We start from the raw sequence: 15,066 nt of genomic DNA, 5'->3' as shown, positions 1-15,066 counted from the left end.
GGAAAGGCAGCAGAGCACAACAGACACTAGTATGGCAATATGTAAATCAATGGATGTGTAACTGATGTGATTCTGCAATCTGTGTATGTGGTGAAGGTGGGAGTTCATAACCCACTTGAATCAAAGTGTGGAATATGATATGTCAAGAAATTTATAATGTTTTGAACAACCAACAATAAAAAATTAAAATAAATAAATAAATAAATAAATAGCCCACCCCAATTGTTTTTCCCATGAGTCCTGTTTTTGGCATGCCATTTTGCAAAACTTGAATGTCTTTTATAAAACATTCCTTTAGAGTAAAACATACCTTTAGAATACATTTAAATAAACACTGGATCCTTGACCTTCCCTATCTCATCTAGTTACTTTTTTTACTTTTTGTCCAAAGTTTAAAGCATCAAAAGCATTTGAGGAATTTAATTATTGCGTGCCCTGACTATTTACTTTTTTGTAAATAGTTTTAGCCATTATGTTTTAGTAATAGTTGAATTTAAGATGTTTAGTGGGAATCTCTGAATGTTCCCATAGAATAAAATTGTATGAGACTGGCAGTTTATACACTGATACATAATTTATTACTAAAATCTTATTATAGCATATTTGCCCCCTCCCCATATATATGTGTGTGGGTATGTGCTTATGTAATGGGAAGGTGAACAAGATAAATACTATTGATAATTTTAGGCTGTAATTGGAATTTAGTTAATTGATCCTTTATATCAGATACTTCATTATCAGTAAGTATGCAGATTTTAGTTTTTATCATTTCTAGTACAAATTTGTGCCCAAAGTGAAAAGCATGTGAAAACTAGCAAAATCCTAGTATCCCTCAAAATAGGTGCTAAAATAAATACAACCCCAATAGATGTACTGATAAAAGCTAAAATAAAAAATTATTTATTATGGGAATTTAAAATATTATAAACAAGTATTGATAGGACAGTGCATAAGTTTTTATTTTACCTGTCATTCAGCTTCAGTGATTTATCAAATCATGGCCAATCTTGTTTCATATACACCCTCATCCATTTTCCTATATTATTTAAAAACAAAAAGACATTTTAATGTACTTGAAAAATAAAGATAAGGTTTTCAATCATTGGCACTAGGATTACTACTTGGGGAGTTGTAGAGGAAGGGTTTTGATCAATAACGTTTAAGGGACAGCTACCAATACTATCCCGAATATATGTCTTGGAATTATTTGTAGTACCACTTAGTGTCTTGTTTACGATCAGATGTATTTATTATCAGCTGTTAAACATAGTCTCATTTCAGTAGTATATAAAATAAGTTATGTACGTCACGTATACATAACATATAAGTTTCTATAATAATCTCCATAGGTTAACAGATAAATATAGTAAGTTAATGCTGAAAATATTTATAGTTGCAAAATAGTTATGTTTTTATAGTTGCAGAGTATATGTTTTTCAGAAAAATTTAAAAAGAATAGACTGGGTGTTTTTTTTCAGTAAATTATAGTCAGTATAATAAGAAACTGTGGGTTAGGGACAAGTGCCCTTATGGAAGGAAAAAATTCAAAAACTTTTAAGCAGGAAAGTGCTTTTGAGACTTATAACCAAAGTATTTTTCCTTTAAATTTGTTGAGCTGTTGGACTAGAGATGCTAGTTTATCTTTGATCAGAACTAGGCATGGATCCATTGCTTCATGTAACTTGAATGGTAACTACTTCATCTTTGGCTTGGATCCTTGATTAAAACATAGCTTGGCTGCTGCTACAGCAGCAGCAGTTCCTTTAGCTGCTGTTTTTGTTGGAATGCACAGGGATGTTGTACTTTCCTATGCAATATTAGTATAAACATAATTCATTTGCTGCAGATAAGTGTTTTTTAATAGGATATGTATGATAATATCAGTGGGAAATATTGTGGTGGTTTAATAATATATTACGGTCAATGCTAAGACTGTTTTGTATTAGTAGTGTTTATGTCAATAGAAAGAATCACAATATTAAGATGAACAGAGAACTATTTCATATCTATGTAGCCAAGTTTTAAAAAAGTCGATTTTATATTGGTAATAGAGTCAGTGGTAATTGGTCTTGTAATGATTTACACGATCATTTTAAGTTGAGTAAACAAGGTATTTTCTACATTCTCTGCTATTTTTGTTTTAAATGTAATCCAGTTTTGCTTTTAGATAAACTGAGCATATATGTTCGTTAATGCATTCCTTCTTTGTAAATATATTTCTTGTAAATGATATGGTTTAATTGCTATCAAATAGGAGTTCATAAAACACTAGACTTGAGGTTTAATTATTATGAGAGAAAACAGTTTTGGACAAAGTATTTGAAAATTGAAGCTCTCACTCTTGATAGATATGCCCCATTGTTTAGCTGGATTAGAGCTTATATCTCTGCATTTTTAGATTATATCATTCGGTGGTCTAGTGATACATTTTATATTTCTCTTGAAAGAGTTCAAGAAATTATATTTAAATACTAAGTGATGGCTTATTATTATTTTTTTTTAATGGCTAGCACTACTCAACTTAAAAATATTTAGAGATAAAAATGTAGCTATTTTACCTGGGTGTTGCAGGAATGATTATTAGTCTTTTCATACTTTTATTTATTTTTGGTACTGGGAAGTGAACCCCCAGGGGTTCTTAACTACTGAGCCAAATCCCAGCCCTATTTATTTTTTTAAATTTTGAAATAGGGTCTCACTAAGTTGCTTAGGGCCTTGCTAAGTTGCTGAGGCTGGCTTTGAACTTGCGATCCTTCTGCCTCAGCCTCCCAAGCCACTGAAATTAAAATTGTGTGCCACATACCAAGCTCATAATTTTGAGTTTAGAATCAAATTAGAGATAGGCACAGGATTTCATCAGCTAAAACTGTCAACTTTAGTACAGGTTGAATATCCCTTTTTTGAAAATCCAAAATCTGAAAGATTTGACTTGGTGTCACTGTGGTAAATTCCATACAAACTCATGTCACCAGTTGCAGTCAAAATGCAGGTTTTGTAAAAGTATAAAATTTTCTTAAGGAGACACACACACACATACACACACACACACACACTCACTTTATGAAACACAGGAGAATTTTTGTGTTTAGACTTAGGTCCCATTCCTGAGATGGTTCCTGGTATGTATATAAATATTCTAAAATACAAAAACTGAAAAATCAGAAACACTGCTTCCAAGCATTTCAAATAATGAGTTTCAACCTGGATTGATAAAATCTGTATCTAAAGCCAGATAGGCTTGTTCTGCACCCAACCCCTAGATTTACCTGCACTCAGTCATAGGCAATGCTACAAAGACACAGATTCTTCCTCAGAGGCAAGGCACTTTTAAAACATAATTTAGAAGAGAGCATGTATGTTCTGAGAATATCCTCATGTGAAAGAAGGAGTATCAGAGATTAACACATACAAGCATTTAATTCTTTTTTTTGTAGTGTAATTACACAAGTCATTATATTTTCCGTAGGGAAATGAGTTATAATAGTAGAGAGAACTCATAATCCTAAACTCAAAGTTTTGTGGTTTCAAACTTTTTTGACTGATCCAATGTAAAAAAACACATGAGCTGAATCAAGTTTCATGAAATGTTGCTTGTACTCGGCACACTAATGTACCCTAATATTTTCTGTCTTAATTCATTAGATACTACACATGACATTTTGAATTGAATTTATGTCACATAAATGGGATCAGTATAGTTAAACAAAAGTGGCTCAAGCAGATGTGTATTCCCAATCAAAACATGAGTCCTAGGAATTGGAGGTCCTTTTATTTGCTTATAAGATAACCTTTGTTCTATCTTCACTCTAGTCTGGCTATCTAATCTTTAAAGGATATGATATTATGCTTAACTTTAAAGATAGAAGTACTTATACCAGTATTGGTTAGAACATAAAATCTCAAATTTATTCTTTCTCCTCAATATTTCTCATCTATTGTGAAAGAAAAAAAAAAATACAGGATTACCTAAAGGACCATTCTTTTTCTCCAGATACTTAAAAAGGTTTTTTTTTTGGTTTTAGCCAGATCCCCAGGGAAGTGTATTCCTATACCAGTTTTCTACCCTTGTAGAATTTCTTAGGTGTTAAGCCACTAGACCACACTGGAAGAGTGTGTAACCAAATGTCACTCATTGCAGTTCATTAAGGATGTTGTTCATTCTTTGTGATCATCTTAAGAATCTTGATTTGAAGGAGAATTTGCTCTTTTGTGTTAGGAATACTGTTTTTCTTTCTTATCTGTTTTTTTTTTGTGTGTGTGTGTGTGTGTGTGTTAGGGATGCTGATTCATGTAATAGATCATGTTGCCCTTTTATATTGACAGCTATATAGTGAAAATTTTGAGCCTACATTTTCTTTGCTGACCTCATTATGTTGTCCCTCTCATCTCCCCCCAGTGAATTACTTTTCTATTAGCCCTAATTTTCTTGTATATGTAAAAAATTTTATATTCTATATGCTATTTCAAGTTTTTATAGAAATAAATATTTATAATTAGCTATTGTTAAAACTAAACTTTAAAAGCCAAATTAACTTGTTAGAATAGAAAAATAAGATTATATTATTATAAATTTGATAGTTTTTGTGATTTGGTTGTTTTTAAAAATTATATTAATCAACACTTATTGTTAAAAGTATGTTTAGCTTTATTTTACATAATTAAATTAACTTTATGCACTGTTGCTTTTAAAACAATATTTTTGGGTATTAATATAAAATGCATTTGGGGAATAAATAAACCTTGTAAATCCCTCAGATCTTTTTGGTATGAGGTTGACTACAAACTACCAAGTATTTGAATTAAAATGTTTTTAGTTATTTCAATCTAACAATGGCGATATATCATAAAGGATAAGTTTCATCAGTAGTATGTCAGCATTTTAATTACATAAAATCGTATTCTATTTAGAGCTTTTTAATTTTTAATTTTCTTTTTTCATTCTTTTTTTTTTTTTTTTTTTTTTTTTTTTTTTGTGCAGGGGCCATGCTAACATTCTCTGTATTGTTCCAATTTTAGTATATATACTGCTGAAGCAAGCACAGCTTTTGTATTTTTTAGACCAGTCTCAAAATTTCTGAAATAAATTTTCAAGTTTTGAGTTCAATGTCACTTGCCATACAACTGTGTTTTTTTGTTTAGCTGAAATAAGTGTATCATGTTGGAGATACATTATAATTTTTGTTGAAAATATTATATTTGAAGGGAAAATTTAATTATTGTAAGTTGTTATTTAAGTGATTTATATACTTAGATCTCTTTATACATTATTAACATGTTTCAAAATATCTAAATGCCTTAAATTTTACATTTTAAATACTTAAAAAATGATCTAAACATTCTAAAAACTGAGAATTATTTAATGAAACAGGTTTAGTTGTAAAAATGTCTTAATAAAATATGAATTTTTCAGTTATAGAATTGAATAAAAATGTCAACCTTATTGTGAAATTTGGAATTAAAATTAATTCAAGAAATGGACAAGAGATAGTGACCATTTTAGTTAGAGAAAAGGTCTCTGATATTTCAAACATTGCCTAAAGTTAATATAAAATTTGTTTGTGATAAAACCATAAGACTCTGTTCATATTTCTGAACATGATATAGATAGCATGTTTAAATACAGAATTCTAGTGATCATTGTTAGTATATATTAAAAGCATGTTTTTGGAAAACTATAGTGTCAACCCTGTGCTACTTTCTTAAATGTACACAATGTAACCTTTCTCAATGATTTAGGATTATTTCAAGGTAGAGGAGTTTTAGATAATAATGAGAATTATTTCAAGTGGAATTATTTTGAAAGCCTCATCTTCCCTTTACCTCCATGTCCCTGGAATTTATCTTGAATAATTCTCCAATATTAATTTATGTTGTGTGTTACTTTCTCAACAGAATGATCATGTAGGTCAGTCATACTTCTGGTAAATAGTTGTTCAGTGACTTCTCTAATCTGTCTTTTAGTTTGGAATAATGTTTTTAAGTTCACATATAAAATAGCAATCTGTCTGTTTCCTATAAACATTAACAAAGTTTGCTAGAATCATCCCTGTTCTTAGAATGGAACAGAATTATACTTATAATATGCCCCTAAGTATCATCTATATTCAGTAAAATTTAACATTTTGATATATTCTTACAGGGTTCATGCTTGAACCAGATCCAGAGCATAGACCTGATATATTTCAAGTGTCCTATTTTGCATTTAAATTTGCCAAAAAGGATTGTCCGATCTCCAATATCAATGTAAGTAGTTTCTGAAGTAGGATATGAATTGAAAATACATTTTATCATGTGTGGAGATACGTGTGTTTGTGTATGTGTGTGTATACACTTTGAGTACTTGTTTTATGACAAGTGATCTGCTACTGTGTTTGTGAGTATAGTTTTTGTATAAAGCCACATTTCTGAAACTATGTCCTGAGGTGTCCTGGAGAACTGCAGCAAACTCAAGAGGATATTTTGCATTTTCAAGGGAACACAATGACATCTGTCTGACATAGCACAGACTTCTTTTATCAAGTTGTTTAAGCTTAACCATTTAATAAACAGACACTAAGTGCTCTTTTAAAGACAAAAATTTGGGAAAGTTGGTTGTGAAAAGTAGATGCATGGTAAACAGAGAAACCTGAATTCAATTCTGTTGTTTTTGGGGGGAGGTTACCTAATATACATTTTTTTTCGTCTGTAAAGCAAGATAGTAATTACAAAGATTACAACTAATGTAAAACCTAGTGCTGAGTCCATGGAAAGAGCTTATATGGAAATAGCGCATATTGTTTGAAGTTTTATTCACTATGTGCACACTACATTAACTTCAGATAAATGATGTATGACAAGTCTCTGGTAATTTTAATAAGGTTGCTAGTTGTTACTGATTTTAAGCCGTTTTTAACTTTATAAAGAACATTCTGGCCTGATTTGCTTGTACATGTTTCCCTTATGTATAATTTAATCTACCTATAAAGAAAAAATGAAGGAATGTGGTACCTTTCCTTTTTTGTTTTTTAAGGCCCTTAATGTATCAAATGTAATGTTTTCTATGTTGAAGCTGAAATCATGCAGTTCTAACATTCAATAAAGAAAATAGTTTTATTTGAAATTTTACTATGGATTTTTAGCTCTCCATTCATCTAATATTTACTGATTTCTGTTGTGATCCAAACATGGGGCGTAAACACTAGTGAAGCCGTCTGTCTTCATTTTCTAGATCTTATGCTGAGTGTCATGAAAATTATCTGTAGTATTTGTAAACACTTTTTTACACTTATTTACTTCTTTTTCTTTTTTAAAAATTTTTTATTTATATATAACAGTGGAATGCATTATAATTCTTATTACATATATAGAGCACAACTTTTCATATCTCTGGTTGTATACATAGTGTATTCACACCAATTCATGTCTTCATACATGTACTTTGAATAATAATGATCATCACATTCAACCATCATTAATTACCCCATGCCCCCTCCCTTCCCCTATATACTTCTTTTTCTGAAGTACAAAATAATCTTTGATTTATAATATTTGTAGTATAATCTTTATTTTTACCCAAATGACATTTGTATAACATGTAGTGATATTTGCAGATTATATCTGGGAAATATAATGTGGATAATTTGGGATGTGAAAATAAATGGTATCTCATACAAAGTATTTTGTGTTGTTTTGTTTTGTTTTTGAGATACTGGGGATTAAACCCAGGGCCTTAGCTGATAGGCAAGTGCTCTACCACTAAGCTACATCCCAGCCCTCACAAACAGCATAAGTTCAATAATATGTCCATAGCATAAAAAACAAACTTGTTAAAATTAAAAACCAAAATGAAAATTTTTGTTTTTGTTTTTTTCTTTCAAGAACTCTTCTGTTCCTTCAGCTCTTCCTGAACCATTGACCGCTAGTGAAGCAGCTGCTAGAAAAAGCCAAACAAAAGCCAGGTAGGCAAAACTATGTTTGCTGAAATGAAAAAGGCATTTTGGTGGGGGTGGGGGAAGCTACAGTTCTTATTTAAATTTTAGCAAATGTCATTGATTAAATGTCATCCTCCCACAAAAAAAAAAAGGGCGTGTTACTTATTGCATGTGGTGTAGATAACAAATACAAAATAAGGTTTAAAATCTTATATCCAGGATTTGATATCGCTCTTACCTGAACTGTCCACTCTCATTAATAAATATGTGAATTTTTAACTGATGATGCTACGGTGGGTCTTTTTTGGGGGGGATGGGTGGTGAGATCATTATCTTCATAACATGACAGTCCTAATTTAGGACATTTTATGTTTCAAGTTGGTAGCTAATATGCTTTTTAAAATACTTAAATATAAAATTTATAGGCAACCAGAAAATATATGTATTTTGTAGAATTTATAGTGGGTGGTTATAACTGTTAACATGTTGTAAGACTGTTAAAGTATTATGTTTTGAAATGTATTTTTAAATTGTTTACTGCATTTATAAGTTTAAAATATATTGTGTAGATTAAGAGCTGAAACTGTTAGTGATGATATTTTCTCTGCTTTTTATTTTAACTTAAAAGTTAATAAGCAGGACTCTCTCTTAGGTTATCACACAGGTATAATATTGCATTTGGGGAGTTTTCTTAGTCATAGCTTTTTTTTTTTCAGCATACATTTCTTAATTTTTTATTGTGGGTTGTTCAAAATATTACAAATTTCTTGACANTCCCCCCTCCCCACCTCTCCCCTCCCCTCCTCTCTCTCTACCCCCTCCACTGTATAACCCTGAGGGTCTCCTTCCATTACCAAGTCATAGCTTTTTGTATTGTTCTCACTTAGTTAAATTATTTGACATAAAATACAAAAATATATTTGTTAAATATCCTTTACATAAAAGGCATAGATATTGGAAATGTAAAGAAAAATAAGCAGTTTTTATTTCCAAGAATTTCTAATTGTAAACAGTTAGTTGTAAACTGATGGATAGCAGAACATTCTGAGAGTAGGGAGGAAGGGAAAGACTGGGAGCTGGGAGAATAAGAGCACAAAAGGAATGCTTTCCCTGGGGGTGGGCCTTTCCTTGAAGAATGAGTAGTCAGTCACCTGAAGGGGTGAGAGTGCAAATAAAACAGACAACTGAGGCTAGAAGAATGGCTCTTATGACACTACAAGGATGGAGAATAAGAGAACAGATTCAGGAGTGCTGGGGAATGAATGCATTGGTAGGTAAATGTCAGTCATAAGCAACTTTGTTTATATGTCATGGCTGAGAATTTTGGATTTTGGCCTTTCATCCTCCAGTCAACTCTGTTGTTTGGCACTTGGTTGTAAGATAGGTTGTGTGATTTGTTACTTAGAAATGTCAAAGTATCATTCATGAATGGCTTTTTTTTTTTAAAAAAAAATGGCACCCTAAAAATATATTCACTCATTTGAATTTCAAAATATTCTCTGGAGGGAGATGAAGGAATGAATATAGCTAATTCATAGAAATCCAGTATGACCACCAGTCTGTCTTATCTATAATGTAGCTTTAATGAGCAGCCGTTGTTATAGTTGAGTGGTAATTATGAATTAAGACTGGTCAGTTGGATTTTACTGTCACTTTAAAAATTTATTAATAATTAAGAAAATATCAATAATTAAATCCTTAGGAAGGTAGGTACAAATTTTTAAAGAAACGAGTCAAATGAAGAGTGATGATTTGAATATCTTTTCGTTATGACATAAAAGTTATAGCTATATTACAAGCAAATGAAATAATGCCATTAAAATGTGTAGTATTTAACCTGTTTTAAACATTATGCAATGTATACACATATTGAAATGTAACTTGGTAATCCATTAAAATATATTTTTATGTCTATATATCATTTAAAAATTGCTATGTTTTTTATAGTATGGTGAATCTGTTCATTATACATATCAAAATATAAGGTTCATTGGTGCTTATTGGTCATTAAGATAAATTTACTCTTAATGAAAAACTTAAAATCTAAAGTATACAAAGCTTAATATTAAAATTTAGATTTTTTTCACGTAAACGTCATATTTTGGGGAGAGGAATCTTAATTTTATTTTTGCTGAGGTTTTAAATGCTAGGCAAGTGCTCTAGCAATGAACTACATTCCCAGCCCAGGGAAAAGAATCTTTAAATAAGCTTTTATAGGTGTTAGTAGCCATCTGCCCTGTCTTTAGTCTGTGACCCTCTTTGCTTTACTTCTCAGAAGCTCCCTTCTGCCTCCCCAAACTTGGCATGTGCTCTTGGGACTGCTAAACATATAAAAGTCATATGACATGTATACCTCAAAGATGGAAATGCTTCCTCTCTCGGCAGATGGAAACATTGAAGCAGGAAAGAGAGTCTGCTTTTGGAAGATTGTTCAGGTGATAGTGAGGAAGAAAGAAAAGAAGGGAAGCAGAGGAAACAGCACTGTGACTGTTGTAATAGTACAAGTGAGTCAGTGTAGCAGGGGCAGTGCAGTAATTACTTTCTTTTTTTTTGTGTCTTCATTTTGACTAATTTGCTTTGGCATTTTCTTCCTATTCACACAGAATGCTATTTCTTTTTCAGAGTTTGATAAGATAAAATTTATTTTAAAAATTTAATCTCTAATTCCTACTTGAAGTCATTTTTAGTCAAATTAAAGGTGGAATTATCCTTTATGCAACTCTTGGCAGTACTATTTTCGCATTGATCACTTTCACTGTCTTATATTTTGTTGTGTTTTCACCAACATATAACATACCTTTCTAAGTGTTTTGCTGAATATTGGTCAAGTACAATAGTATATTGATAAAATAAATTGTGAGACATTAGATTGTAGAAATAATTCAGACTATTAATAAGCTTTTCAGAGGTTCTACCATGCTTTATTTGTGTTACGCCTCTCTAAAGAGTGGTTTAGATCAGGAATATGGCAAACTCAAGTTTGGTCTACATTACTCACTTAAGAAATAAATGGAGAGTTAGACAGAAAGATTATGTATTTTTCCCAAATTTCTTGAGATTAGGGAGTGTAAGATTGATTTTAGTGTTAAATCCCATAATTTGAACTCATAAGTATTTCATTATAAAAATGACATATAATTGATTATATATAAAAATGGTCTTTTATTACCTTGGTTCAGTTTTCATATGACACGTATCATACCCATCCCTTCTAATTAAACTAAGTGTTATTTTTAGAAGATAGCACAAATATAATACATTTCTATAGTTTTCCAAATTTTTGATTCAATTTTATTTTCTTTGCTCTTGGAAAGATAGCTGTTAACAGGGCTCCCTCTTGTGGTATGTAGAGATATTAGGAAATAGCTGTAACTTGTGCAGTTGTAGATTGGGTTTCTTCAACTGCAGTAACTCTGTGCTTTCATGTGTAGTTAGAATTTTTAAGTATTAAATTACTTAAAACGTGTTAAAGAATTTAGTACAGATATTTTATGGAAAATCCTGTTGGAAAGAGAATATCTGGCCTTATTAAAATGTTTTTGAGTTTTTATACTGAATTTTTAGAAAACAAAGTTGATAATCATATAAATAAAGATTTTACTTGACTTTTTCAAGGAAAAAAAGTAAATGTCTGTCTTCTCATATCTATTGTCTCTTGTTTTCAAAATTGTGCTTACCTCTTGTCCACCCACATCTGAAGACCTAAACTAACTCCTAGAAGCAAAAGTTTTATATAGTTTCCATTTAGAGTTATAAGTAAAGCAAACTTGAAGATGAATGTGAGCAGGGTCTCCACTTGTTGGAAGTGTTGGCTTCTTTTGTTTTATATGCTCTAGGGTGTAGTCTTTTCTTTCTTACCCTTGAGTCCAGGCTAGGGAAGATTATTTCTTGTTTCTCTTCAAAGAGTTGGCTCGTGATTTTGTCAAAAACATTATAAGAAGGTTTCTGTTTTGTTTTCCTTTCAATCTCATTTCATCTCCTTAACAGTAATCTTTGGGAGTATACTCCTTCTGCCAGTTTCAACTGCAGACCTTGATGGTAGTGTACTATTTTCTTTATTTACTTTCCTGTCTTCACTAAAAACGTAGTCTTTGGGAGTTAGATTTAGGAAGAAGCCAAGAGGACTGACATGATCATCTGTAATAATTAAATGCATCTGCTGAAGTAGATACTTTACAGAAAAAAATAGTAAGAAATAAGCCCAATATTTGTAATAAAATGTGTTCTTCTATTTTAGAATAACAGATATCATTGGACCAACAGAAACCTCAATTGCACCAAGACAAAGACCAAAGGCCAACTCTACTACTGCCACTCCCAGTGTACTGACCATTCAAAGTTCAGCAACCCCTGTTAAAGTCCCTGCTCCTGGTGAATTTGGTAACCACAGACCAAAAGGTAATGCAGCTTTCATAGTCAATGGAAATAAACCTTAGATGGTTTGATTTTCAAGAGGCATAAATTACCAGTAAAAAAGTAGATAATGATACTTCAAAAAACTTTGTGCTGATATCTAATAGACTCAATTATTTTTCTTAAGGTTTTCTGAAGGCAAAGAAAAGTTACTGACAATGTAAAAGTATAATCTGAAAAGCTCAAAATTTTCCTTGATTCTAATACAAACTCTTATCCCTAGAGATAGGTTTGGCATTGATAATAAAGTTCAAGAGTATAGGGAGTTCTGTGTTGTATTGGAAAGGAGGTGGTTGAATCTCTGGTCTTTGAAAGCTATGTATCTTTCTTTGCTTTGAATTTAGAGCCTTGGTGAAGGAACCATGTGCACATTGCAACATAAGAACTGGTATTTTAGTTTGATTTTCAGAATTGTTTTTCTAATCTAAAACATCTCCTAAGTATTTTGGTAGTGTGGTACTTAAAACAGTTTTTCTCACTAAGGAAATATTCCTGACTGATGAAGTACATTTAATCTTAATCTCTCAAGGGTCTGGGGATATAAAGAAGACTTATCTCAAAGATAACTCCAGTTTACACTTCCATTTTATAACAAGCTTGTGTTTTGTTTTTAAATGTTAAATGTTTTCATTTAGACTACTCTCAATGGTTCAGAGCCTGAATTTTGAATGAATCTATGTTGAGTCTTATTTCTCTCATTTTCTTTAGTAATATATCTTATAAAAATACTAGTATTTATAGGATTATTAGAAGGCTTAAATGACTGGTTAATGTAATGCCTGGTATAGAATATGCCCTTAAGAAATATTAATCATTAGACACTCTTATTACTATTAAGTCAAATATATGGTGAGGGAAGATAATGTTTATTTTTATATTACCTGGCATATTGCTACATATCTATGTGGTAATCAGGTACACCAATTAGAGTGGTGTTCTATGGGAAAGGGAAGGTAATGGGAAAGGGAAGAAATGTTCATTCACATTTCACCATTTCTTAGCCTCACTGTTGTTCTCTTGTGTAAAATGAGGACAGCAACTATTGTTCCTATTCTGAGGAGTAAATAGAAGGTGTATGTTATGTAGAAAAATTCTATCTCAATAAGCATTATTGATCTTTTCCCTACTGTTTTGGTTTGGAGACCTTATTAGTTTTATTTATCACATATCAGAGTTCCCTGGCAAAAGGCCAACTAGAAACACATTTGTGCTTGAACAAGTCAGATTTCTTTCTTACAAATTACGGGGAACTGTGAGGTAGTATTTGAAAAAACATTTTCAGAATTTGGACTTGTTTTGGATAATTTTGGGGAGGAGTTAAGGAAGTGGGACATCTTTGGATTCTATCCAGAAGCCTGGGCATGATATGGTTTAGGTATCAAATCTTATCCTGAAGGAGAGAAGCTAAAGCCTCAATTGGTTACAGAGTAGCAGTCAAATGAGGCAAGATAGAGGGACCTTGGGTTATTTTTGTGGTTTGGACAAAGTTCATGATTCTGTTTGTGTTCAGATATGAATATAGAGTGGTTTTGTGTCTTGATCTTTCCTAGACACAGAGTAGTAACCTTATCTGATATTAAGTGTCTTATGAAATAAACCAACATGTAAGCACTAAGACCCAGCTGTGAGGGCCAGGCCTGTTCCTGATATAAGGAGCTACATTTCTCTTATATTTGCTTCCAGCTTAAGTTGGAAAAATTATACTTTTTCCCCTCCCATATATGCTCCTTTTTTTATATTTATAATATACATTTTTTCATCATTAAACTTGTTTATTTTGTGCTTTTTTATTTATATATAACAGAATGTATTACAATTCTTATTACATATATAGAGCACAATTTTTCATATCTCTGGTTGTATAATAGTATATCCACACCAATTCGTGTCTTTATACATGTACTTAGGATAATAATGATCATTACATTCCACCATCATTTATAACCCCATGCTTCCCCTCTTCCCCTCCAACCCCTCTGTCCTATCTAGAGCTCGTCTATTCCTCCCATGCTCCCTCTACTTATCCCACTATGAATCAGCCTCCTTATATAAAAAACAAAACAAAACAAAAAAAACATTTGGCATTTGGTTTTTGGGGATTGGCTAACTTCACTTAGCATTATCTTCTCTAACTCCATCCATTTACCTGCAAATGCCATGATTTTATTCTCTTTTATTGCATTTTTAATGGCAGGCACAATCATTTGAGATAGGACAAGAGAAAATGGCTCAGTAGAGTTTTAGTATGAGCACAAGGAATGAGAAGCTCAAGATGAAAACTGAGGAAGTAGAAATGGGTCCCTCAAACATAAAAATCATGGTATATGCTATAGTTTTAATGTCCCCTCCCAAACCCATGTTAAACTCATGCTCCTTTTTAACATTTCCTTCTCCTCTGGAAATCGTATAGAAAGAAACACATATAAGAAAAGAAAGTAAAAAAGTATGTTTTCTCTTAAAATATGCAAATAATACAGAAATATTCAGAGGAAAATATAATTCTCCTTTTTTAAACTTAGAGCATATAGTTGTACATAATAGTTGGGTTCATTTTGACAAAAACATAAATGCAAGGAATTTGATTTCAGTCTCCATTCCCCCCACTTTTCCTCCCGTCCTTCTTCTATTTTTTTCTACTCTACTGATCTTCCTTTGTTCCTTTATTTATTTAGTTTATTTTATGTGTGTGTGTGTGTGTGTGTGTGTGTGGGTGTGGGTGTGTGTGTATGTGTATATATACACA

General features: G+C 31.6%; 1 protein-coding gene and 1 pseudogene across 1 annotated transcript in view; one reads left to right on the top strand and one right to left on the bottom strand.

Annotated features, from left to right (window-relative positions):
• The window catches only part of Bmp2k (BMP2 inducible kinase), a 128,066-nt gene that overhangs the window by 62,496 nt on the left and 50,504 nt on the right, over positions 1 to 15,066 (top strand). The window contains exons 11-13 of the mRNA XM_048784711.1: positions 6,140 to 6,243; positions 7,858 to 7,937; positions 12,148 to 12,308. Of these exons, the coding sequence (XP_048640668.1) occupies positions 6,140 to 6,243; positions 7,858 to 7,937; positions 12,148 to 12,308 (345 nt within the window). The remainder of the gene's footprint in view (positions 1 to 6,139; positions 6,244 to 7,857; positions 7,938 to 12,147; positions 12,309 to 15,066) is intronic.
• On the bottom strand, positions 4,971 to 5,040 carry LOC125611088 (annotated as a pseudogene).

The sequence above is a fragment of the Marmota marmota genome, unplaced genomic scaffold (genome assembly GCF_001458135.2).
Source record: "Marmota marmota marmota unplaced genomic scaffold, marMar, whole genome shotgun sequence".
Lineage (NCBI taxonomy): Eukaryota > Metazoa > Chordata > Mammalia > Rodentia > Sciuridae > Marmota > Marmota marmota.
This window is presented reverse-complemented; position numbering and strand designations above follow the sequence as displayed.